Source organism: Plecotus auritus (assembly GCF_963455305.1).
Source record: "Plecotus auritus genome assembly, chromosome: 6".
NCBI lineage: Eukaryota > Metazoa > Chordata > Mammalia > Chiroptera > Vespertilionidae > Plecotus > Plecotus auritus.
The window spans coordinates 68377073-68404506 of NC_137773.1; the positions used below are offsets into that span (position 1 = coordinate 68377073).

Below are 27434 nucleotides of genomic sequence, written 5' to 3' on the forward strand. Positions count from 1 at the left end.
TGCTTACTTTATAAATCTGACTTTTTATCGGTAAAACTAAAAAACATAAATACTTAATTTAAAAATGCAAATCAATGTATAATTTCTGCATAAATATACATAGTCTCTTATGGTCACAATTTTAATTTTTCTATTAAATTAAAAACAATATTACAGCATTAAATTAAAAATTCCTAGTTGGCTTTCAAGACTATCTCAATTCTTCTAGACTGGAAGACAAAATAACAGGGTTCCATTCCTGCTTTCCCATAAGCTAGCTGTGTAACTCTGGGTAAGGCAGTGGTCGGCAAACTCATTAGTCAACAGAGCCAAATATCAACAGTACAACGATTGAAATTTCTTTTGAGAGCCAAATTTTTAAAACTTAAACTTCTTCTAACACCACTTCTTCAAAATAGACTCGCCTAGGCAGTGGTATTTTGTGGAAGAGCCACACTCAAGGGGCCAAAGAGCCGCATGTGGCTCGCGAGCTGCAGTTTGCCGACCACAGAGGTAAGGAACAAATCTCGGGCCTCAGCTTTCTCATCTGTAAAAGGACGGAATTTCATCATATGAAATGTCGTTCCTTCCAGCTGTAGAATTCTATAATTCTGTGATTATTTATAATATCTTACCTGGAAGAATTGGCACAGGAATTCTATATTTCTGTGTTAAAATTGCAAACCTGTCTTCTGTTACAGGGGTGTTAAGTGGAGCCTAGAAATAAAATATGTTAAGAAAGGGAAATTTTAGTTGATATTTGTAAGGGTAAATACAAATAAAAAACAAAAAGTATATCAAAAAGTAAAGAGACGGCATGGATGGACCTTGAGAATATTATGCTAAGTGAAATAAGCCAGTCAGAGGAAAGACAAATATCACATGTTCTCACTTATATGTAGAATCTAATGAACATAATAAATTAACCAACAAAATAGGTCCAGAGATATGAATGCATGGAATAGACTGACAAATCTTAGAGGGGAGGTGGCTCAGGAGATGCGAAGAGAATAACCAAAGAACTTATATACATATATGTATAGCACATGGACACAGATAATAGTGTGGTGAAGGCATGAGGTGAACAGGGGCTGGGTGGAAGGGGATCAATAGGGAGGAAAAGGGAGACATCTGTAATACTGTCAACAATAAAATATGTATAAATAAAAATTAAAAAAAAGGGAACTACCCTCCTCAATTTTCTTTCATCATTTTCTTTAGAAAATTTGGACTGTCTTTGTCTCTTTGAGATGTATGGGGATCTTTTTAAACTTAAATAAGCCAGTTTTGCATCCCAGGAATGTCTTTCTTGGGGACCTTGGAGACATCTTTGAGATGTGAACATCAAGGAGGATGGCTTCCTGTCTCCCTGTCTGTGGGAGTTTAGCCTAGGAGCTTGCTCCAAGTTGTAATTTCCTGCTTGATGAAAACATAAGACAAGTTTTATTTTTCCTTTGGAAAAAGATAATTAACATGTATACAATAGATTGTTTCTGCCTAGCTACATAGGGCTTTGATGTGAAAAACTTTTTCTCTCTATTAGAATTGATATTAGTCAATAATCATTCACTGATATCTATTTCTGATATAATATTGAAAAGAGAAAGTTAATTAGGCATAATTAAAGTTTTTCTACTTTAAAGGAGCTTGATATTTTAGAAAGAACAGCAGAAGTTAAATTTTTGGAATTTAGTTTACTCCACATGGAAAAAATACAGAAATATTTATACAATGTTTTACCTTTACAAAGCATATTCACAGATACTAAATATTCTAACCTTAAAGGTAGGATATATATAACATAACCCATCTCACAAATAAGAAAAAACTGAAATATATAGAGTATAAAATTTTAACCAAGGTCATACCATTATGAGAGCAGTAAAACCAACACTTGGTTCTCTGCATATCATACCAGTGCCTTTTCGGCTTAGATATGGGTGACCATGATTCATTGCTTTAGAAAATTAGATTAGATTATCCTCCTTGGCTTTAGATATTGCAATGTCCCAGGAAATTTAGATAACACTTTATTAAGAACAATGATATAAACACTTAGAAAGTTAGGAAATACCCTCAAAATCAAAATGCTGTATTTTTTTTCAGTACAAATATTAAGATCTTCTCAAGATAATGCCTTCTCATAAACCCAGTCCATAAATACAACATGTAAAAGGCATTATACAAAAATGAGTTAATATCTTAAAATTATAACTATATTTGACATAATTTTATCTATTCTTGCTCCTTTTAAATAAAAAAAATCAGTAGTTATCCTTTACAAGATAGAATTACATGAAAAGGGTTTCCATTATTCCAGTAATTTGGAAATAGAGATTCAATAAAGATTAGACTTTTCATAAAAACCAATTTTTCATACTCCCTTCTCCTTCCAGTCTGGGAATAGTTCTTCAAAAGCACGTGGATCAAGGCAAGCCCCTGAGAGAGTATGAGCTCCTATTTGAGAAGCTTTCTCCACTAGACACACACGGATGTCCTTTTCATGTTGAGCAGCTAACTGCTTTAGCCGAATAGCAGCAGATAGCCCTGCAGGGCCCGCACCAACTATTACTACATCTGCTTCTTCTGCAAACCTCTCCATGCTCACTCCTGTGAGGAAAAAAAGTTGAAGAAGTACATAAAAAGTCTTGGATGAATATGAACTGCTTATAAATACCCACTATGCTCTAGAGTGGTTCTCAACCTTTCTAATGCCGCGACCCTTTAATACAGTTCCTCATGTTGTGGTGACCCCCGACCATAAAATTATTTTTGTTGCTACTTCGTAACTGTAATTTTGCTACTGTTAATCGTAATGTAAATATCTGTGTTTTCCCATGGTCTTAGGCTCTACCGCTAGCAGGGTCACCTAAGACCATCGGAAAACACAGGTATTTACATTACGATTCATTAACAGTAGCAAAATTACAGTTATGAAGTAGCAACGAAAATAATTTTATGGTTGGGGGTCACCACAACACGAGGAACTGTATTAAAGGGTCGCGGCATTAGAAAGGTTGAGAACCACTGCTCTAGAACATTATTATTTTCAGAAATTGCCCCTTTTCTTTGCATGAGAAGAGTACTAAGGATATTACTGTATTAATTGTATGTTCTCTTACTTCTGGTTCCAGTGCATGTTTTATTTTTGCTTCCATAAATGAACTTTTGGCTTTGAGATTTATTATTATAAATTAAGCAAATATTTGTTTTTCTAAATATTAATATGTAATTGATTTTATAAATCTACATATTATTAGATATTTTTACAGTACCATGAAAAATATTTTCCTCTATGATACAAAGTATCTATAAAGTCTCAACAATTTTGCATAAATTATTACCTACCTTCCCATCGTTTGTCCTTATCCCGGGGATAAATAGTATAGTGGGTAGTAATTCGAGGTACAACGGAAGTTGAAGCCCATCTTGTAGCACACAGAGGTAGATAATTTTTCTTAATTTTTAAGGCATGAAAGCACTGATATGCTGCACAAAAATTATGAACATTATTATTTTTTCAATTAGCTTTCCTCAGAAATAGACTGAAAAAATATATTAAAAAAATCTAGGATTGAGGATCAGAGCTGGTTTCTAGTTGGTTTTCTATTAATTAATCCTAACACCTTAAAAAAATCACTTGATTTGTTTCCTCATCCAAAAAAGTCTGTTTTTGATAACCACTCTTAAGTTGGCAAGTAAACTAAATTTCTCTATTGCAAATGCATACTAAAAATGTTTTATTGGGAATAATTTTTTAAACCTTAAATAATCCTTCACATATCCTAAATCTAAAAAAATATATAAGACACATAAAGATATTATAGAACTGAGTCCCAGAGTTCAAATATAGTAATAGTATCATTCAAAAGAGCATTTAAGAATATTTATTATTTATATTTTTATTAAAAGACATAGCAATATTTTAAGTTTTAGTTTAGTATAGCATTACTGTAATTTAATGTTTAGAAGTTTTCATCTGCTTCTGAAAACTGATGATTTAATATCAGACAAAACTGTAATTCTATTGCTTATACAGCTAGTGATTTTCTTGAGAGTATCTGGAAATGGGTAGTCTGATATCCTCTGGGGGGTTAAAAAAATATCATGACCTTTACTCCTTTTCTGAAAACAAATCTGATATTTCACTTTAAAGTGTACACTTAGGCACCTTGGCTTAATTTTGGTAGAGAAGTGAGCTCAAAAGTCCATTGAACTCATAACATCACCCTATCAAAGTCACACTGACAGTGCATTTGTGCTTGTCTCTTTGTTGCCAGTAGTAGTAACACTAGGCTGTGAAAATGGCAATGATTTAAGCATCCAAGGAAAATGGAAATGGTAAATTTGGTGGAATTATGTTAGCACTTGGCCCAAGAATGACTTCTAACTTCAACTAAATTAGGTAGTAGGGCAGATAGCAGCATCTGACTAGTTTGATATTAAAAACAAGAACAAAAAAACCACAACATATCTACACATTAAGTGTAGTAATACATGCATGAGTAAAATGAACTTGAAACAAAATTTTACTTATTTAATATACATATAATGGCCAAATTTTACAGAATTCCACTTTAATGAAATTTACATAATAAGAACATCCTTGAATTTGCAATATGTATACTTGTTTATTCCATAACCGAAAATTAACTTAAATAAGATTTAAAAAATTAAGCCAGATGTGAGAGAATTCAAGATCCTGTAGTGAACTTTTTTTTTTTTTGGAATTTTAAGACTTTTCTGTTTTGTTTTTAAGTAAAACAAAACAAAATACCATCCAAGTGCATCATTCTACCTTTTTTTTTAAAGTGACAGGAGAGGTAATGTGGTATTTTCACGAGTCATCGTGAGGGTTCTAGGAACACCCATAACACGATAAGCCCCTAGAGTTAATTTTACACAATGTAGAAAAATTCCTGGCTCTCGATATAATTTGGTGATTTAGGCAGCACATATGAATGTTAATCGTTATGATTAACATTCAGATGTTAGGTTGGCGGCAAAGACGCAACTCAGGTCAAGACCAAGGAGAAAAACTGTGCAAATATTCTTTTACCCATTTCCAACAATGCAACAGATAACACCTGAGCTTTGGGATAAGGGTCCGAGCCAGAATTTGGGACGATTCAGTTCAAGAGTCCACAGGGGGACCGTGTTGATAAATTTCCTGGGCTCATGACCTTTACCCTAGTTGTCAATTCTTCGGCTTGGGACAACCAATCCCAGGAGGATCCCAGGGCCCACCACCAGGTGCACACAGCGTGACCTTTGTCATAGGTTAGCTTGAGAAAGCGGACCAGAGAAGAAATGGGAGGAGAAAGGTGCCTACAGTCCCCAGCTGTGACCCTTTTTCCCAAACTACTCGACCTTTCCCCACTAATTCCCCTCCGGAAATTCCCTCTCACCCGGGCAGGACAGCTTGGCTAGAGGCACCAACATGTTCACTGTCATCAGGACTCTCGTCGGACACAAGCGGAAGGAGGACTGCCAGTGGCTCGCCGCGGGCGCTGGACCTCTAGGCCTCGGGGGGCGCCATTACCTGCCGGGAAGCACCAACCCCTCTGCTGAAGTCTGCCTCTCTGCTCAGCCCACCTCTCAGGCTTCACGGCGTTCCCGCCTCTTTCTCGTTCTGCGCCGGCGCCATGCATGACGCAATGGCTATCCGAGGCTTCCGGGTCGTGTCCCGCGGCCTCTGGTTGTGGATTGAGTCTGTCCTGCCATCTCCCAAGCCCCAGGGTGCACCGCGCTCGCAGCAAAAGGCAGTGAGAGGCGAAGCGACGAGTACGGCATCCTGGGAGTTGTAGTCTTCTGCTGAAGAGCCTGGTAAGCCTGTAAGGAGCTTTGCGCTGGAGCAGTGAGCTGCCCACGGTGAATCGACTGATATCTGATAGGCTGTCCTGAAAAAATGCAATTTTCGGTATTGGGCAGACGCCCACAGGAGACTGGGCGGGATTTCGGGGGAGAGGAGGCGGGGCCTCTGGGCTTAGGGCGCGAGCAGTTGAAAGACGGTTGGTGTCGGTTCCGATAAGTTCCGATTCGGCCGTCCCAGCACTTCTCCATGGCAGACCCTGAGGAAGCGCGGGTTTCTTCGCAGCCCCCGCCACCTTCCCTCTCTCCCTCGTCTTCTGAAGCCTCTTCCACATCTTCCCCCGGCATCCCAGTGAGTTTGGACTGGCCAGTTCCGAGCAGGAGCCCAACGGTGGACCGGCTGGAGGAAGTGGAGCTGCAGATCGGAGACGTGAGTGGCGGGGACTGGTGCCCCGACCGCGTCCCCACTCCGCGCCTGTTGGCAGACAGACCACGGCGGGGTCGGGTAGCGAGGGACTGGGAATCCTAACACCCAGAAGGACGGGATCCGCCTTTAGATTTAGCGTAGAGGAATTAGGGGGTATGCCTCCACTATCCCCATCCCTCAGTCTTTTTGCCTCGCCCTCTGGTTTCCATCATCCCTGTAACCCGAAACCGCGCGCTCTGCTGCCAGGACCTGTGCTGGCTCTGTCTGCCCTCCCATCCTCCCCCCGTGCCGTCTGAGGGCGCCCAGGATCAGGCTGTGACTTCTCGCTCCGGGGGACCTAAGAGCCCGCTGTTCTGGTTGGCCACCTGCCCAGAGCCAGCTGACCAGGCTATTGTCTTTCTCAGGCTTGCTTTGCGCTGGACCCAGTTTGGAGGGGTTAGTCCCCGCCCCTGTAGCCCAGATTGTTTCATTTAATGGTTCTAGGAATCAAAGGGAGGGATCTTTGGTTGGTTTCTGTTGAATCTCGAATTTCCAGAAACTAACGCCCGTGTGCGAGCGCGAACACACACACACACACACACACACACACACACACACACACACCCGTGACTCCCCCCCCCCCCCCCACACACACACCTGAAACCCTAACACATAGACATCATCGGAGGGGGTCACCGTTTCTGCATTAAAGGACTCCTGAGTGGGTCAAGTGAATGAAGTATTTAGTGAATGAGGTGTGATCTTCCTGGGAGAAGTTTGAGGAATAGACCCGCCTGTGCAGATTGGAAACTGGGGAATGAACTGGATTATATCATGGCTCAAGTATTTGTGTGTTTTTTTCTTCAAAAATAACAAAATGCTGACACAGCTTCTGTTTTTGCTGAGTAAGACTGGCTTGAAGTGAATATGTACAAAGGAGTGCAGATGTGTTATCTAGGAACAGTGTTATTTCATATCAGTGTTGATTATATGAAGAAAACATTTGAGAAGTGAGTTTTCCACCAAGAGTTGGATATTTTCTGCATGTAGTATTTTGATTGTGTTGATTATATTTGTCAGCTCAGAGTATCTGTTTTTAGTTTGCAGATTTTTTACTTTTAAAGGAAATAATTCAGGCATTTGGTTTTAAGCTATTTTTAGACTACTTGTAAGATGAAATGAAAATTTAAAGAATAAACTTCTATTGTTTGACTTTTTTTTTAATATGATTTCAGGCAGCATTTTCATTAACCAAACTGCTTGAAGCCACATCTGCAGTATCAGCTCAAGTGGAAGAGCTTGCCTTGAAATGTACAGAAAATGCACGTTTCCTGAAAACATGGCGGGACCTCTTGAAAGAAGGCTACAATTCTTTGAAGCCTGACAACTGATTTAGCTGTGGAATAACTCATACTTCCTCATTTATGATATTTTCACATGTATCATATGTATAGGAGAATCCCCAGTAGTTCTGTACACTCACAATGGAATTTTTCTTGGTTTTCTTCACTTTTGTGAAAGCAGAATACTGATGATATTTTTGATGCTGGCTAGTATTTGTTTAATCTTCTGACTAAACTTTCATAGAATCTTTTATGAAAGTTAATTTCATCAGTAGACAAAAAAACCACAGTGTTACCAGGAGCAAACAAGGTAGAACATTATTTTATTTGATTTGCAAGAGATGCCAAGAATGGCAGAGTTTAAAGAAGGTAACTTTAAGGTTAGTAATGTTAGATCCAGCTCCATTAGGCTAACTTCTCTAGACTAGACCAATCCCCAGCACCTAGGACAGTGTCACATAAAAGAGTCAATCTCATTGACTTAAAGGAAAACATTTTTTTTTTATGGAGATTTGAACTTTTACTGATGACAGCTTTTTAAAATATATGCTAAATATTTTTTGCCCTCTAGGATGCTTTTTAAAAAAGCTTTTACTTCAGAAAATGAAAGCATGTATAGAAAGAATGCATATTTCCCCCCATATTTATTTCTAAGATTAACTGCTTCTATAGATATTTCTTGCATTCCATGTTGTTAGGTCTTTGTTCTCTTTAAAGTGCCTTATCACAATTATGGCTCTGTACTATTACTTTTGGAGCTTTGTAAGTAATAATTTTGAATTCTAAATATAATAATTTTAAAGAAGTTACTTTGTTTTTAATGCATCAAATTTAAATGATGTGATTATTTTCATATTATTTGACTTTATTGACAATGTTCTATTTTACATGTCCTGTAGCTTATGTTGCTTTTCTCTCTCTCTAGTGGTTTGTATCATATCAATGAATAAGCCCACTAATTCTCTACTATATAACTCTGGACATCTTTGATATAGCATCTTATTCTTTGTAGTTATGGAGATGTGTACAAAACTGTATTCTAAAACTCCACAATGGGGCTATGAAAGGGACAAATGGATGGGCAAATAGTTTTGTTTAGCATAATAACTCATAGTGCTTGATTAAATTTTTAAAGTTAAAGATAACACCTGGTATATACCTGTACCATAGAGATGCTTATTTTGATATTAGAAAATATTTTTTTTTATATATCATGAAAATTGAAATTAAAATGTACAAAAATAAATTTGTTAAAAGCAAGTTTCCATTTCCTTGGGTTCATTACTCTAAATTTTTTTATTGAAATATTTTCAAACATAACAGGAAAGGTGAATGATTTAATGGACACCAATGCATTTCCACCATACAGATTTAATAAATGTTGGCTATATTTTCTTCTGATCTATGTATGTATAGAAGTTACTCTATTTGGAGAGGTGGAAGGATGGAAGAGTGAGTAAATTAAACAGACAGGAAACCAAATGGCTTCTAGAAAAACATTTGAAAATATTTTAGATGTTAACAGGTAGTTTCAGATATATATTTTTATAACACAGCAATTCAGAGACCCTTAATCCTAACAGAATTTCTAAGACTCACAATCATAATTTTCCTAGGAATACATTTTATCTATTATGTCTTCATGATTACTGCTTTTTAAATCTTTTCTAGATACTCTTTTTAAGAAAAATAATTTTCCATTCCATCCTAATATATAAAAACGCAGGGTCCGTAATGATCGACCAAAGGCTCCACTGAATACCAGAAGTCAGTCCTGCAGTCAGTGCTGGGTTGCCATGGCGGCCCAGCACTGACTGCCACCGGTGAAGGTGCAGTGACCCAGCACTGACTGCCACCGGTGCAGGTGCAGTGACCCAGTACTGACTGCTGAGGGAGCTGTGGATCAGGCCCGGAGAGAGGCCCAAAGAGAGAGGCAGGGTCTGATCTGCAGCCTCCGTGGCAGCTGTTGACTCTCTCTTTCTCTCCGGGCTTAACCAGCAGCTGCGCCACTGTTTCTCTTCAGGCCTCCATGGGGGCTGCTGATCAGCCCTGCCTCTCTGATCAGGCCCGGAGATAGGCCTGGAGATGCTGACTGGCATAGAAACCGACCAATCAGAACCAAGTCTGGGTGAACTCTGAGGAGCCAATGGCTGCCTAGGAGGCGGGGGTTTTGATGCTGACTGGCATAGAAAACGACCAATCAGAATCAAATTGGCTGGCAGGGGAGGGCAGTTGGGGGCGATCAGGCAGGCAGAGGCAGTTGGGGGTGAGATCAGGTTGGCAGGGAAGTTCAGTTGGTGAGATCAGGCCGGCAGGGGAGGGCTGTTGGGGGTGAGATCAGGCCAGCAGGGGAGAGCAGTTGGGGGCAACCAGGTCGGCAGGGGAGGGCAGTTGGGGGTGAGATCAGGCCGGCAGGGGAGGGCAGTTAGGGGTGATCAGGCAGGCAGAGGCAGTTGGGGGCGAGATCAGGCTGGCAGGGGAGGGCAGTTAGGGGCGATCAGGCAGGCAGGCAGAGGGGTTAGGGGCAATTGGGCAGGCAGGCAGGTGAGCGGTTAGGAGCCAGTGGTCCCAGATTACGAGATGGATGTCTGCTGGTTTAGGCCTGATAACCAGCAGTCGGACATCCCCCAAGGAGTCCCTGATTGGAGAGGGTGCAGGCTGGACTGAGGGAACCCCCCACTCCATGCATGAATTTCATGTACCAGGCCACTAGTTATTTAATAATAGTAATAATACTTCAGACCTGGCCAAATAGCTCAATTGGTTAGACTGTCCTCCTGATATGTCAAGGTTGCAGGTTTGATCCCGGTCAGAGTACATACAAGCATAAACCAATGAATGCATAAGTAAGTGGAACAATAAATCAATAAAAATAAAAAATAAAATTAACAAGACGTGTTAAGAAAATTTTAAAAAATAGTAAAATTTAATAATCTGAACAAATAACTTAAATGTATTTGTACTTTTGTAAGCTTTTTAAAAATTATAATCTAAGTAGTTAGAGAATTTAGTATTATAAGCAGAATTATAGCTTTCTATTTGATTTTTATTGAAAGTATACCACATTCCTCATGCAGAAAAACTGGAACCATTTCAAGTGAGAACAGAAAGGACTCAAAGCAATCCATGTTTTTAATAGAATTAATTTTCAGGTAATTTACTTTCAAAATAAACCTATACAATTATATACTCAATAAATATGTTTTTGAGTCCAGTATTTTCATGTTTCAAACATTTTTGTTGTAGTTAAAACTACTTGAAAACATTTTATTCCTTTTTAAAGGTTTTAAATTCTGAAAGCATAAGATTCCTATAGCTCAGAGACCAGAAGAATTAACTAGCAAAAAAGTAGTATCTTATGATCTGGTTGGCCGTGCAAACAGAAGGTGAATCCATCTCTTGATGACAACTATTTTGTCTTTAGAGCAAAACATACATAGATTTTTTCTTCCTGAAGTTAAGTTCCTGAATGTACATTCTAGCTCTTCTTTCTTTTCCTTTTAACTGCTTTATTGAGATATAATTCATGTACCATAAAATTCACCAATCTAAAGTATATAATTCAATGGCTTTTAGTATAATCACAGAGTTATTTATCCATCATCATAATCAATTTTAGAACTTTTTCTTTTGCCCAAAAAAGATATTCTCCACTTAGGCACCACCCTCCCAACCCTCCCACCCCCAGTAAACTCTAATCTTTCTGTCTCTATGACTTTGCTTATTCTGATATTTCATGCAAGTGGAAATCATACAGTATTTGTCCTTATTGGCTGACTTATTTCACATTCATCATGTAGCATGTGTCAGAACTTAATTCCTTTTTATGGCTGAAAAATATTTCATCGCATGTATAAACTACATTTTGTTTATCTGTTCATCAGTTGATAGGCACTTGGATTGCTTCCATATTTTGACTACTGTTTATAATGCTGCAAAGAGCACTTGCATGCAAGTATCTGAGCCCTGTTTTCAACTCTGGTTCATACCTAGGACTGAAATTGCTGGAGCATATGGTAATTGTATGATAAGCTTTTGAGGAATGACTGACCTGTTTTACATTCCAAGCAGCAATGTGGAAGGAGTTTCAATCTTCATATCCTTGCCAACATGTTATTTTTATTTTATTTTATTTTTTTATTAATTTCTTTATTGATTAAGGTATCACATATTTGTCCTCATCCCCCCATTCCCATCCCAAACACCTCCCCATGCATGCCCCCACCACCCTGTTGTCCATGACCACTGGTTAGGCTTATACGCATGCACACAAGTCCTTTGGTTGATCTCTCCCCCTTACCCCAACCTCCCCTACCTTCCCTCTCAGGCCCGACAGTCTGATCGATGCTTCCCTGTCAACATGTTATTTTTTAAAATTATAGTCCTCGTAGTAGGTGTGATGTGTTAGTATATTGTGATTTTGATTTGCATTTTCCTAATGATTAGTGATGTTGAGCATCTTTTCATGTGCTTATTGGCCATGAGTATACCTTCTCTGGAGAAATGTCTGTTTAAATCCTTAGCCCGTTTTTTGATTGAGCTGCTGACTTTTTTGCTTAGTTGTAGGAGTTCTTTAAATATTTTGTATATTAACCACCCCCCTCAGATATATGATTTCTAAATATTTTCTTTCATTGCATAGGTTGTCTTTTCACTTTTTTTAGAATGTCCTTTGATATACAAAAGTTTTAAATTTAGATGAAATCCAATTTATTTTTTCCTTTTGTTGCTATGCTTTTATTGTCATATCTGAGAATCAGTTACCAAGTCAAAGGTATTGAAGATTTACTCAAATGTTTTCTCCTAAGAGTTTTATGTCTTATATTTTGATTTTTGATTCATGTTGAGTTAATTTTTGTATATGGTGTAAGGAAGGGGTCCACCTTCATTCTTTTGCCTGTGTATTGTCCCTGCATCATGTGTTGAAAAGACTTCTTTTCTTCATTTGATTATTTTGGCATTTTTGTTGAAAATCAATTGACTGTAAATGTGAGGGTTTTGTTTTTAGACACTCAAATTCTATTCCACTGATCTGTATGTCTAGCCTCATCCTAGTTTTTCTGATTCACTCTTTAGCAATACTTTCATTCTCATTTTCCAAACACATATTATGGTTCTCAAAGCAAAAAGACATTTGGGCAGAGAAGTGCTATTTTGGGTTAATATCAGAACATTTTTTTTCATAGTAATAAATACATTATATTGGCTCTAAAGTGTATGAAGACTTGAAGAGAGTTAAGACGAATTCTTAAAACAATATCTGTATGTTGCAAACAATCATTTTCTCTGATGCTATTATACTGAGTATTAAACCCTTATTTGAAAGTGTCCATGATATGCATGACAGATAAGCTCTACCTTAACATAGGAGCTGCAGATGTACTATATATATTCTGTTGTAAACATAATTTAACATTGAACACTAGAGGCCTGGTGCATGAAAATTCATGCACTGGAGCGGGGGTCCCTCAGCCCGGCCTGCCCCCTCTCACAGTCCAGGAGCCCTCAGGGGCGGGAGGCAACCTGGCGATTAGGGGAAGGCAACGCCCCGATCACATCTCTACTGCTGCCACTGCCGGCAGCGCAAGCCTCGGCCAACCCTGGTTACCTGAGCCTCGGGCGGCCCTGGGCAGCTGGGTACCTGCCATCCGAGGCTTGCCTGTGCCTTGTGCTGGCCCTGGGCAGCTGGGCAGCTGCCATCCTAAGCTTGCCTGTGCCTCAGGCCAGCCCTGGGCGGCTGAGAGGCTGAGGGGACCGGGGGACTCCAGAGGCAGGTGCGCAAAGTGGCTGGACCTGCCTGGGGGCGGGCCTGGCTGTGTGGCACACCTGCAGCCCCGGCGGGGCTGAGGGGACTGGGTGTCACCATCTTGTGGCTGTGGGTGCCGCCATATTTGAGGGCGTGGCAGTCAATTAGTATATTCCCTCCTTATTGGCTATGGGCGCCGCCATAATTGTGAGGGTGTGACGGTCAATTAGCATATTCCCTCTTTATTAGATAGGATTGAGAAGGTTCTATACTGTCTACTTCCAGGAATTTACTGCAGTGCTATGCATATAGTGGGTACTCAAGAAATGCAAAAAGAATGAATGGCCCGACTGGTGTGGCTCAGTGGTTGAGCGTCAACCCAGGAACCAAGAGGTCATCAGTTCGATTCCCAGTCAGGGCACATGCCCGGATTGTGGGTTTGATCCCCAGTGTGGGCTGTGCAAGAGGCAGCCAATTGATTATGTCCCTCTCTCATTGATGTTTCTACCTCTCTATCCTCTTTTTTCCTCTCTCTCTCTCAAAAAAAACAAAAAACAAAAACAAACATATTTTTAAAAAAGAATGAATATTTCTGAAGTAGATTTTTCTTAAATTTTTTATGCAAAATATGTGCTAGTATATACAAATTATCAAAATAATTTATTTCCCTAATTATCTTAGCCATTAATGTAAATTATTAATTTTGTGGCATTCATTTTATACTAATAAATCCATTTTGAAGCATCCCAAAGGGGGTCAGAGTCAGTTATGAATAGGAATTGAGTCTGGTTGATTGAGAAATTAGTGACAATTCATAGGGGTCTGTGAAAAGAGCTGGCTTTGTTAATCTAGGGGGCATCTCCTGCAGCGGCCACATTTCTATCCACATAAGTGATGGAGTATGTGTTTTCCGACTTCTTTTGCTGCCAATAGATCTTTGCCTGTAGTTTTTCCAAAACTGATGGATCATTTCTTTGAATGGTCTTGTAGTCAGAGTATAGAGAATTGGGTTCAAAGCACTGTTGATAGGCAGAATAAAAATCACTACCCAAGAGGTTATGGTACCTGGAAGAAAAAAATGACATAGTTTAGTATTTGTGGATGTTTTCAAGTTATAGAAACCCCTTTCCCTTCTTTGTACCTCAGCCTCTTTCAAGTGTTTATTTTTCCATTTGGATGTCACGTAATTAAATACCAAGTCTATATGTGTTTCCAGGATATCTTTCCAGGGTGCCAGTGTTCAAGGGGAGTGTTTGTGCTACAAAAAAACCAGGGTTCATTGCTAAATAGCTTTTCTTGAATACACCAGAAAAGTATTCTATAAGGTAGAAATATTTTCCATCAATTGAATATATATTATTAAAATATGATTCCATTTAATATCCTGATTCAGGCTTTTTAGCATTACTCACGTAAAGATTATTTTAAATTATTATTTTTTTAAATCCTCAATTGATATTTTTCCATTGATTTTTAGAGAGAGTGGAAGAGAGAGGGAAAGTCAGAGAGAAATATCAATGTGAGAGAAACAAAAAACTATTGTTTAGTATTAAATCAGACCTTTTGAAATATTTTAATTATTAGTACATATAATATTGCTCAGAACACATATTTAATAAATTTCTTTTCAACTATTTATTTGGTTCTTAAAAATAGGTATGCATTTTCAGACTTTTCACTATCTCAGTAAAAACATCTTTGACTAACCTTATCTTAGAAAATCACTATATTATGTATGCATCTACCAAATGCTCAAATTTTTATTAGAATTTAATTAATGCTGTCTTTCTTCTTTGTTGCTTATAAAATGTCAGATACTATTACCACAAACCATGGGATAAAACAAAATTAAAAATGTATGTTTATAAATTTTTAACAATGTGAATACATACTGCACTATACATACAGTTAACAGGATTTTGCACATTTCTAAAATTGTAAAATACACATAACATAAAATTTACAATTTTAATCATTTTTAAGTGTATAAGTACATTTCACATTATTGTGCACCATAACCACCATGCATCTCCAAAACGTCTTTATCTTGCCAAGATGAAACTTCGTACCTATTAATAACTCCACATCCCCTTTCCTCTCAACCCTTAACAATACCATTTACAACCTTTCTGACTCTATGAATTTGACTACTCTAGTACCTCCTAGATGTGGAATCACATAATATTTGTCCTTTTGTGGCTTACTTCACTTAGCATAATGTTTTCAAGGTCCATCCATGTTGTAGCATGTACCATAATTTCCTTCTTTTATAAGTCTGCATAATATTGCATTTTGTATATGTAACACATTTTGTTCATCCATTCATTCATTGATGGATCCTGGGTTGTTTCCAACTATGGTGATTATGAATGGTGCTGCTATGAACATGGGTGTATGAATGTCTGAGTTACTGCTTTCAACTCTTTTGGGTATATACCCATTAGTGGAATTGCTGGGAAATATGGTAATTGTATGCTTAATTTCTTGAGAAACCATCACACTGCTTTCTATAGCAGTGGTGCCATTTTCCATTCCTATCAGCAAAGCATAAGAGTGCCACTTTCTCCACATCCTCACCAATACTTGCTATTTTTTAAATGATAGCCATCTTAATGAGTGTGATACACATTATTTTTAAATGTCAAGAGTGTTTTCTTCTGTCACCTCTCATACCCTGGGGTAACATTCTTTGAATTGCTATGCACTCAGGGAAGAAAAATGTCTTACCTTCTGAAATAAATAATTATTTGATCATTGTTTTCATCTATGTTCCCTTCTGGTCATCTTAAGCATGGGATTACCAGAATGTCACTATATTGAGTATAATTTATTTGAGTCATTGTTCCTTTGTCCCAAAAGTAATTGTGGTTTTAGGTATTTATGGAAATAACTGAACAGCTTCCTCCCAGTGAACATTTTATTTGTAAAGAGAACCTGAAGTTCATGTAACTGACTTACATTTCTTAAAATGAGTTAGTGTTAAGGATCTTTATTTTCTTTCCTTGAGATATACTGCAGAAACAGATACATTATTTTTGTTTTTACATAAAGAAGAAAAAAGTAGTACCTGGTATTTCTACTTGAAGCAATGAAAGAAATTTCAGTACAAAAATGGGTATCCAGCACAATGCATCAGTAAATACAATGAAGAAAAACCGTTTGGCAAGGGTCATCTCTTTGTTAACTTGATTCCGTATTTCAGTTGCTGTTATGGCACTTTGATGAACACTGTAAAACATGCTTCCGTAGGAAAAAACTACGATGATAAATGCCACCAAGTTAACACCTATTTAGAACACAAAGGTTATTGTTAATGTATATAAATATTCTTTCAAAACAAACAAACAAAACATACTCTTAGCTGTTGTTAAGAAACAAAGACCAATACATTTTTTTTGTTCTTCATAATTGCTAGGGTATATAGAAATCATGAATTTTTAAGACTTTGAAGTATTTTTGAAGTAATGAGGAAGGATAAAATGTTTAATTTTGAAATGGCATATTAAAATGAGATTATAGTGATTCAATGAATATATTGGGTCTATTAAACTAACCTTTCTAGTATTATTTTTGTAATAATTCAATTATTTTATTATATTTTGAAAAAAAATTACAAGAGAAAACACTTGTATGTGTACACATGCCAAAAACTTGTCTGGCTACTTTGAATTTGTTTATAGTATAAAGGCAAAGAGTTAAAATATATTTTGCTTAGTATTATTAGGGTGATTGCATAATATACAAGTGTTTAGTGTCTTGTCTTTTATTAAGGTGCATCATGTTGGAATTTATATGATTAAAGGAAATTTTTAAAAATCCCTTTAGGGTATTCTGATAGAATTCACCACCAATGTCAATGAGAAAAAACTGGTTAGAAGATCTCATATAAAATTTTTGTAAACATTTGTATAACGAGGTTCATGTTGTGATTAATTGTAACATTTGTATAAAAAGGCTCATAATACAGAATTTCTTACCAAGAAAAATTGTCACTGAATAAATCTGGGCTCCAATACTTTCAGTATCTTCTGAATGAAGAGGGAAACATACTCCATTGTTGCCATAGTAATTTTTGAAAAATTCCTTATTGCTCAATGGCACGAAAGCCACTATAACCCCAATAATCCAAATGAGAATCAACATTGTAATTGTTCTGCATTTTCTAGGTCTTAAAAATTGAAAGGGATACACAATACGGATGTATTTTTCCACTGTCAGAAATGTTAAAAGCAATACTGATACTTCCGTAGAGAGGATGGCCAAAGATCCCACAAGCTGACAATGAAAACTCTCTATCCACAGCTGTGCATGCTTATTGTATTCTCCACGAAACTTTAGGTCAAAGGCTCCAATCACAAATAAGTATATTCCCATTAGGCAGTCAGCACCTATAGGGATCAGTAAATGTCACAAATTTAGAGAAATAAACAGGTATAATAGACTTATCAATAAGCATTAATATTTGAGTATATGTAATATTATATATACATAATATATCTAATATTTTAGCAAAAATAACAAACTAGCCAAGTTTCTTCCATATTGGGGCAGCAAATTTTTATTCTAACAATTCATTTATGGTCAAGAGCCTCTTCAACTCTCTTTGATAACCACATTTATAACATCCTTTACAACTAAAGAGTAATAATTTCTCTGTTCTCCTTGAACATATATGTCTGTGAGAGCAGGCATCTTGTCTGTTATGTTTTTCATTCTAGCTCCATCACCCAGAAGTGTTGAATAAATGAATAAAATGCAATTATTTTGAGCATTGGATTAGGGACGAAGATGGGGATGTTATTACTTGGTTCACCTCTTCCACTGAAATTCTCTCAGCTTAACAACCAAAAGATATCATCCAAAATCCCAGAGAGAATAATTCAGAAGTTGCTGTGATGGAGTAATGACTCTGAATTTTGAGGCCCATAATTTAGAATACAAATAATTCTGACATGCTTTATAGTCAGTACAATTTCAGGGGGCTTACATTATTTACCCAGAGCTAGCCTAAGCAGGCCTGTTCTCTTGGATTCTCAGTTCCCATTTTAAAAAAATTTTTTTTTTACCTTTCTCTGTCTCATTTTAGGCCCTCCCATCCCCAAAATCAGCTGTCAATGTAATGCCCTACTTGGTGTATTTGCTTTTTAATCGAACATTACATATCTGAAAGTAGATAAGATTTTTTTGACTGCACAAGCAATCTACACTAAGTTCCTAAAATCACATCTGTGTATAAATCATAAGGCTGACCCTAATCCTTAAATACTGAAATTACATTCTGGCCTTCACCAAGGAAACTGAGAGTCCTCAAAATTTTGTAACTAACAATACAAAGTAGTGAATAATTTCTTAGGTAGCTTGCAATGAAAAAACCCCTCACACAATTGGACATTAGACTTTGAATGAGGATAGGATTAAGACATGGGACAGCACACAGCATGTAGATTGATGCTTGCTTGAGGGAATATAGGTAAATTATAGACCACTTTACTTACACTATGAACATCCTGATGGCTAGTTTCATGCTCATTTTTCTTTGTAGTCCTCATTTAACATAATAGCTTGAGATCACATTTCAAAAACTTTAAAATATTTCATATAAACTAAAAACATTTTCTTTAGATATTTCAAATTATGACTACAAAAGATTCTAGGATCTCAGAGTCCAGAAAAACAACTAAGTCAATATTTATGAATTGGATATTCAAACAAAAAAGTAAATATAGCTCTAGATATAAAAATATGACCATGAAAGGTTTTATCCATAGTAAAATATTTACAAGCTTTAATAATATATTATGCCTCCGGAGAAGAAAACTAATAAATAAGAGCTTATTTATGTGGCAAAGTAATAAATGACAACTTCATTAATCTGTGTAAAGTGATTGAGTTTTCTTCTTTTAAAACTTATTTTCATATTCACCTATGATACATCAAGTAAGGGGTTAATCTCCAAAATATGTAAAGAATTTATACACAACTCAACACCAGAAAGACAAACAATCCAATTAAAAAATGGGCAAAGGTCATGAATAGAAACTTCTCCAAAGATGACATACAGATGGCCAATAGACACATGAAAAAATGCTCAAGGTCACTAATCATAGAGTGATAAAAAATTAAAACCATAATGAAATATCACCTCACACCTGTTAGAATGGCTACCATCAATAAACCAACAGATGACAAGTGCTGGCGAGGATGTGGAGAAAAGGGAACCCTAGTGCCCTGCTGCAGACCGGGAATGCAGACTGGTGCAGCCACTGTGGAGAACAGTATGGAGTTTCCTCAAAAAATTAAAAATGGAACCACCTTTTGACCCAATGATCCCACTTCTGGGAATATATCCTAAGAATCCCAAAACATCAATTTGAAAGAATATATGCACCCCTAAATTCATAGCAGCGTAATTTACAATAGCTAAGATCTGGAAACAGCCCAAGTGCCCATCAGAAGATGAGTGGATTAAAAAGCTGTGGTACATCTACACAATGGCTGTTAGAAAGAAGGAAATCTTCCCTTTTGCAACAACATGGATGGACCTGGAGATTATTACCCTAAGTGAAATAAGCCTGTCAGAGAAAGACAAATACTGTATGATCTCACTTACATGTGGAATCTAATGAACGAAATATACTGATGAACAAAATAGAACCAGTGAATGCATGGAACAGACTGACAGCTGTCAGAGAGGAGGGGGAGAGGGGGATTGGAAAAATAAAATAAAACTTATTTTCTTTCTTATCACTAAAGAAATTTTATTTTCATTGTAGTGAATGTGAAAACAATATATAAGCAAAAAGGAGAAAAATTTAAAATCTCATAATTCTGTCTGTCCCTGTTTACTAATTTTCAAATAGCAATGATTTTCTATATTTTGAAACTAGAATTCCTCTTCAGTCAGGAAATACTCACAGCAGAGAGATACGATTGACATGGCATGCGGCTTGTTCTCAGACCTGATATAAGGTCGCATACAAATGACAAAGATGTTTCCCAAGAATGTAACTGTAGACACAACCCAGACGAACACTCTCTGAATGATGCTTGCCAAGAGATTCTCTAGAGATGAGATTCCATCAGTGTTTGGTTTACAGCTGCGAACATGTGGTGCATATCCACAGTACTGGAATTTCTTAAAATAGCTGGTGTGCAAAGAGGGAGTTAAAATAAGATTTTAAATTTAATTTGGCCTCACTATCCATGAATATGTATTTCCTACATTTTCTCAGTAGAAAGGAAATGTCTTACTAATGAGACTCAGGGGAATGTAAAACATTAGGAATACTGAAGCTTTAAACCTAAGTTTAATTCTCATTAACTTGATTTTCATTGTAAAAGCATATGTGGGTGAGAGCAGCAAGTAGGCATAATGAATATCCAAATGCTAGACATGTCTTAGAATATAAATAAGCTGTTAGCATGTGATCAAGAGAACCCATCAATGAAACTATTTTGGGTTTTTAGTGTTTGGTATATTGTTGCTGCCACTGATCTTGCTTTTGAACCCTCTGGGGAAGGGAGACTTAAGTGCTCTCTTCTCCGTGCTTCCATGGCTTTTTTGTTATAGCAGTTGTGTGTCCTATAACCACTTGCTAGTTTGCCTACCTCTCACACTGGATTTTGGAACATATTTGTGGAGGGAATTCTTTTATCAATAGAGAGACTTCCCTTGCTGGATAAAGACATTAACTGGATAATAAAAATTATTATTGTGCTACCACCAATACCAACACTATTTATTGAGCATCTTCTAGGTTTCAGGAACAAATTCTCAAATTAACTCCATGAAGTAGGTGTTAGTACCACCAGGAGGAGATGAATTGTCAGTGGAAGCACATTATTTGCTAGGAAAGTTTCTAATAAATGTAGAAATTGGATAAAATGAGATCTTTTTGCCTTTAAAGTTATGTACTCTGGCAAAAAATATAAATGATCTTTACAGTATAAAGAGTTAGTAGTAATCCTATATAATAAAGAGCTAATATGCAAATGGTGATCATGCCCTCATGCCTTCACACCATAATGGCTCAGACACTCAACATTGGGGAGAGAGGATTGGGGACCAGCCAGGCACAAATGAGCTCACCAGAGAGAAATGGGGACCAGCCAGGCACAAATGAGCTCGTGAGAGAGGAATGGGACCAGCCAGGCACAAATGAGCTCACCAGAGAGGAATGGGGACCAGCCAGGCTGCCACCCGGGAGAGGGACAAGCCGCCTGCCCCACAGTCCAGGGCACCAGTGGCTGTACCTGCGCTTGCACCTGCGGCCCAGGAGAGGGACAAGCTGCCCACCCCATGGTCCCAGGCACCTGTGACTGCGGCCGGGGGGAAGCTGCCCGCCCATGGTCCTCTGTGGCTGTGGCCAGCCCGGGCGAAGCTGGCCCGGATCCTCAGTGCCTGTGGCTGGCCAGAGGGAGGGAAGCCTGGGTCCCGGGTACCTGCGACTGGCTAGAGGAGGGAATCCTGGGTCCCAGGTGCGGGGCAAGGCAGAGGTGATTAGGGGCGATCAGGACAGCAGGGAAGCTGTTAGGGTGATCAGGCCAGTAGGGGAGCAGTTAGGGATGATCAGGCAGGCAGGCAGGCAGGCAGAGATGGTTAGGGGCAATCAGGCAGGCAGAGGTGGTTAGGGGCAATCAGGCAGGCAGGCAGGTGAGCAGTTAGGAGCCAGTGGTCCCAGATTGTGAGAGCCAGTCAGACATCCCCTGAGGGGTCCCAGATTGGAGAGGGTGCAGGCTGGGCTGAGGGACCCCCGCCCCCGTGCATGAATTTCGTGCACCGGGCCTCTAGTACAAGATAAAAGCTTGGCAATTACAGTAAATTGTCTTGTTTAACTCTTGCTGCATGCATACCTAGATCTGCCATGGTTTCTGCTCAATTCAAGTTTGTTTCTTGAGTTGTTTGTTGGGTTTTGGGAGCTATATCATTTTCTTCTAATAAATTCTGATTTGCTTAATTTAGTCAAAGTATTTTATGTTGTGTGGAACCAAGGAAACTTTTATAAGCCTTAATTTCTGAGGAATATTGGAAAACAAAAACAGACTGTCTTTTGTTAGATTTAAAATGTAAAGCAAGATTATAGAGTGGTGGTGGCTGACATGACACTTTCTAAATTATTGAGAATTAATTATCCTGACAAGGAGATCATTCTAATTCCTGTTATAAGACTGCATTCAATGAAAGAAAATGTTTCTAAAGCCTGTAATCAATGGCACAATCAGACACACTGTTTGAATAAAATATTTTTTGTTTACTGTGGTATCTGTACACACTTGCTTCAGTTATATCTCGACATTGAGGGCAATTTTAGCTTCCTCCGTTTATAGCAATTATTTCTTTATAATTATTTTATGTTGCTCATAATTCCTACTTTATTTGGTAGCACTTATACTATGTGTACAACTTACCAGATCATTGGGCAAACATCAATATTTATGAGTGGTATAAGAGTGAGGAGAACTTACAAGGCTGAGTGGGTTCCCTCCACACTTATGTTCTCTGACATTAAAAAATCTTTGATTCTACCAAACCATGGAAACTAAATGTCACCCCATTCAATATTAACACTTAAGAGTTAATTATTGTTTAGGCAACTTAGTCACTAGAAAATGTTAACAGATTGGATGGATGAGGGGTATGGATGCATTAGCTCAATATATGTGGAAACATAAAATATTAAAATCAAGGTGAAGAACAAGAAAAACATCTGCTTACATGTGAGAGAGATTCATAAGTGGTCTGAACATCCTTTGTTGGATATTTGAAATTTCAATTCCTTCTAGACTGCTAAAAATATCAAATTCATGATCAAAATAACATGTTATACAGGGTAAAATAAAATGAGGTTTTGCAAAGGACAATTTAATAAAATACTGTTAGTTAACATATACTGTAAACCAAACATTCAAACTCAGCCTGCCCTAGGCACTTCCCCAACCCCTTTTCGATTCTGTTATTCACATATACCCATATATATCTCCCTTATTTGAATTTTTTTGTATGCTCATAGTTCATGGCACAATGCTTTGTGACAGTAACCACTCAATAAATGTTTGCAGAATAAATGAACAAGCATCAGCTTTTAGACCAGTGGTCGGCAAACTCATTAGTCAACAGAGCCAAATATCAACAGTACAACGATTGAAATTTCTTTTGAGAGCCAAATTTTTAAAACTTAAACTTCTTCTAACGCCACTTCTTCAAAATAGACTCGCCCAGGCCATGGTATTTTGTGGAAGAGCCACACTCAAGGAGCCAAAGAGCCGCATGTGGCTCGTGAGCCTCAGTTTGCCGACCACGGTATTAGACAATATTAAAATGGCAGAGGAGTTTTATATTTTTGAAAATTTTCTAATAATTTAAAAATATTTTTTTCTAATAAAATGTCACTTTGCTAAGGGAACACTTAAATGAACTGAAGCTTATCTTTTAAGGCAATTCTTAGATCCTATCAGAATATGTTTTTATGGTACAAATGATGATTTATGTAATCTAGAATATTCTCTCTTGGAATAAAGATGGGCATATAAATCCTAGAAATCCAGTGCTAATGGAGGAATGAATATGCATAGATGCCTTCAGAGGATTGAAGCAATCAATCCAATATAAGCTGCTAGTGATTAATAGAAAAATTTGAAATGATTCATCATTATCTAATTTTTAGTTTACAAATATATGATAAAACTAATAGTTATCTGTTTATAATCTAGTGTGCACTCATCATATATGTTTTTATGGAGCTTAACTAATATCCTGGGAATAAAGCTTCTGATTTGAAAGATTCTATAAATTTTATTTCATAGAATTTATTAGCTATTAGTATACAAATAACAATTTTATCATAAAACATCCCCATAAGCATATACTTACAGAGACTTGAGTTTGACAAGAGAATCAAATTGATTTGCATGAATTTTCTTGATTGGGTTATAGGAAAGATTCCTGTGTTTTAAAAAAGGCAGCAATAAGTTATTTCTAGAAACTGCTTGAGGAGAGATAAAGTATATCTGCTAACTTTGGGTTACTTTTAAACATTAACAAAAAAAGTACAGTAATAGTACATGCCTCATAGTGTACATTAGCATTTAAATGAATTAATGGAGATAAAACAGTTCCTGGCTCTTAGGAAGTACTCTATAATTGTATAAGTGATCTATCTATCTATCTATCTATCTATCTATCTATCTATCTATCTATCTATCATCTATCTATCAATAGGGGATGAGAGAGAGAGAGAGAGAACTAAGACATGAGCATGGAGGTGGAATTGTCAAGAAATAGCTCCCACCAGAAACATGGTAGGGTACCCAGAGAGGAGCTACACCTACTTCACATTTTGCCTAGGATCAGGTGTGGTTTAAATGATAGAAAAACCTAGACAGAGAAGCATGGCACAGACCAACAAATTTCAGAGAGAAGGTGGGGGTAGGGTGGGTGAGTGGGGAAAGATTAACCTGGAGAATTTATATGCATGTATGCATAGCCCTTGGACACAGACAATAGAGTGGTGAAGGCCTGGGCCTGGTGGGAGTGGGGTAGAGGGGGGGTGGTCAATGGGAAAAACAAACAAACAAAGTGGACTGGAATAATTTCAATAATAAAGGTAAATTTTTAAAAATTTGAACTCACAGAATCACATTGAGAATTTTTTACATAAATTATATGTCAAAGAGTGGTATGTTGTACTAGCAATTTGTGAGGCTCTAGCTAGGAAAAAGAGGTAAATCAGATAGTACAGCAGAATTTGAATGTAGAAAATTTCTGAATCTTTGTAAAGCAACACCTTGAAACAAGAAGCATTGATTAAAAGGAGTTTCTCAGGGCAAGTTATCTTTTGAAGACATTTATTCTAGATTAGACCATTAGTTAGGTGGGGGTGGGGAATAGGGGTGTCCCTGGGTGGGGGGTGATTACAGAAAGAAGGAAAGAGGAAGAATTACATTGAAAAATTAATTGTATAAAAAAACAAACAAAAGTGGACTCAATAGTTTAGGAATTGAAAGAAATCATCTTAACATAATGAAGGTCATATATGAAAGTCCACAGCCAATATCATAGTCAGTGGTGAAAGGCTGAAAGTTTTTTCTCTAAAATCAGTAATAAGACAAGGATGTTTGTGTTCATCACTTCTTTTCAACATTGTACTGAAAGTCCTAGCCAGAGCAACTAGGCAATAAAAAGAAATGAAGAAGAACCCAAATTAGAAAGGAAGAAGTAAAATGACCTCTGTTCACAGTTGACATGATCTTATATGTAGAAAGCCCTAAAGATTTCACACACATACAAAAACACCTGTTATAACTAATAAACACATTCAGCAAAGTTCCCATGTACAAAACCAAATGTATTTATGTACACTGACAATGAACAATCCAAAATAAAATAGGAAAACAATTCCATTTATAATAGCATCAAAAGGATAAAATATTTAGGAGAAAATTCACTATATAGGTGAAAGAATTATATTTTGAAAACAAAATGTTGCTGAAAGAAATTAAAGAGGACATCAATAAATTCTGTGCTTATGAATTGGAAGACTTACTATTGTTCAGATGTTACCCAAAGTAATCTACAGATTTAGTGCAATTTCTATCAAAATCCCAATATAGATTGCAGAAATAAAAAAAAAAAATTATCCTAAAGTTCATGTGGAATCTCAAGGGAGCCTGAATAGCCAAAATAATCTTGAAAAAGAAGGACAAAGTTGGAGGTCTCACACTTCCTGATTTCAAAATGTACTACAAAAATACAGTAATCAAGCCATGTGGTACTGGCATAAAGACAGATATACAGGGGTGGGCAAAAGTATGTTTATAGTTGTAATACAAATAAATAATACAATAATCTATAATAATAAAAGCGTAATATGCTAATTAGACCAGATAGCCAAACACCCTTCCTGACAACCTTCCGGACAACCTTTGGGATGAAGCCAGGGCTGCAAAGGCCAAGGCAAGCTACCGCGGCTGTGAGGGCCGAGCCCCTTGCACGATTTTCATGCATCGGGCCTCTAATAAATAAATGATAATATAGCAATAAACTGTTTTCATGTACTCACAATCATAAACCTACTTTTGCCCACCCCTGTGTAGACCAATGGAATAGACAGCCCAGAAATAAACTCTTATGTATATGGTCAAATGGTTTTCAACAAGGGTGCCAAGACTGTTTCATGGGGAAAGGGTAGTCTTTTCAACAAATGGTGCTGAGAAAACTAGATAGATATCCACGTACAAAAAAAAAAAAAAATAACATAGACCCTTAGGTTACACCAGCGATTTTCAACCCGTGTGCCACAAGAATTTTTAAAACATGCAATACCTGACTATTTAGTGAGGGACACTGACTTCATTTCCCTTAGATTGTCAAATAAAAAAAATGACAGCAGCCAACTTAACAATAGCTGTCTGGTGTGAATGAATCAAAATTACACCTATTTTTTTTTTCAGATTGGCCAAAAATATATTTTTTGTGTGCCACAGAATTTTAGTAATTAGTTTATGTAGAAAGCCCTAAAATTAAATAAGGTTGAAAATTGCTGGCTTACACCATTTATAAAATTAACTCAAAATAGATCAAAGATTTAAATATAAAAGCTAACACTATAAACTATTGGAAGAAAATCTAGGGAAAAGGATCATAACATTGGATTGGGCAAAGATTTCTCGCATATGACACCAAAAGCACAGGCAACAAAAGTAAAGACAGAAAAATTGGACTACATCTAAATTAAAAACTTTTGTGCATCAAAGATACTATCAACAGAGTGAAAAAGCAACCTACAGAATAAGAGAAAGTATTTTCAAATTATATCTGAAAAGATTTAATATATAAAATATATAAAGAACTTCTATAATTCAAGAACAACAATAACAAAACACAATTTAAAATGGGTAAAATACTTTAATATTATATGTTGTCCAAAAAAATATACAAATGCATGAGCAAATTAAAAGGTATTCAACATCATTAATCATTAGGGAAATGCAAGTCAAAAACACGAGATGCCATTTCATATCCATTAGGATAGCTATTATTAACAAAATAGGAAATAAAAAGTGTTGTTGAAGATGTGGATAAACTGGAACCATTGCAAACTACCAGTGAGAAAGGAAAATGGTGTTGCCACTATGGAAAACAGTATGATAT

General features: G+C 37.1%; 3 protein-coding genes across 7 annotated transcripts in view; 1 reads left to right on the forward strand and 2 right to left on the reverse strand.

Moving 5' to 3' along the window:
• ETFDH (electron transfer flavoprotein dehydrogenase) overlaps positions 1-5908 on the reverse strand; it is a 39860-nt gene extending 33952 nt beyond the window's left edge. For 3 of the 4 annotated variants that reach the window (XM_080676784.1, XM_080676785.1, XM_080676783.1), the window contains exons 1-4: positions 5388-5908; positions 3328-3468; positions 2360-2589; positions 615-696 (exon numbers count right to left, since the gene is read on the reverse strand). In XM_080676784.1, coding sequence (XP_080532910.1) covers positions 615-696; positions 2360-2589; positions 3328-3468; positions 5388-5433 — 499 coding nt within the window. In that variant the 5' untranslated portion in view covers positions 5434-5908. Of the gene's footprint in view, positions 1-614; positions 697-1168; positions 2590-3327; positions 3469-5387 lie in introns of all 4 variants that reach the window. The other variant, XM_080676786.1, reaches the window with a different exon arrangement.
• Positions 5793-8799, forward strand: LOC308252339 (renal cancer differentiation gene 1 protein; the record flags this gene model as incomplete). Of its 2 annotated transcripts, XM_080676789.1 has the most annotated exons (3): positions 5793-5899; positions 6077-6220; positions 7432-8799. In XM_080676789.1, 3 exons carry the CDS (start codon positions 5888-5890, stop codon positions 7585-7587), a joined length of 312 nt encoding a protein of 103 aa, XP_080532915.1. In that variant the 3' UTR covers positions 7588-8799. The 2 variants fall into 2 exon arrangements, with proteins under 2 accessions (XP_080532915.1, XP_080532914.1); XM_080676788.1 differs by lacking the exon at positions 5793-5899 and having other exon boundaries at positions 6041-6220.
• Positions 8800-13904: 5105 nt separating this feature from the next.
• The window catches only part of RXFP1 (relaxin family peptide receptor 1), an 86597-nt gene continuing 73067 nt past the window's right edge, over positions 13905-27434 (reverse strand). The window contains exons 13-18 of the mRNA XM_080676790.1: positions 24156-24227; positions 23001-23072; positions 20201-20430; positions 17263-17673; positions 16353-16571; positions 13905-14350 (exon numbers count right to left, since the gene is read on the reverse strand). Of these exons, the coding sequence (XP_080532916.1) occupies positions 14052-14350; positions 16353-16571; positions 17263-17673; positions 20201-20430; positions 23001-23072; positions 24156-24227 (1303 nt within the window). The 3' untranslated portion in view covers positions 13905-14051. The remainder of the gene's footprint in view (positions 14351-16352; positions 16572-17262; positions 17674-20200; positions 20431-23000; positions 23073-24155; positions 24228-27434) is intronic.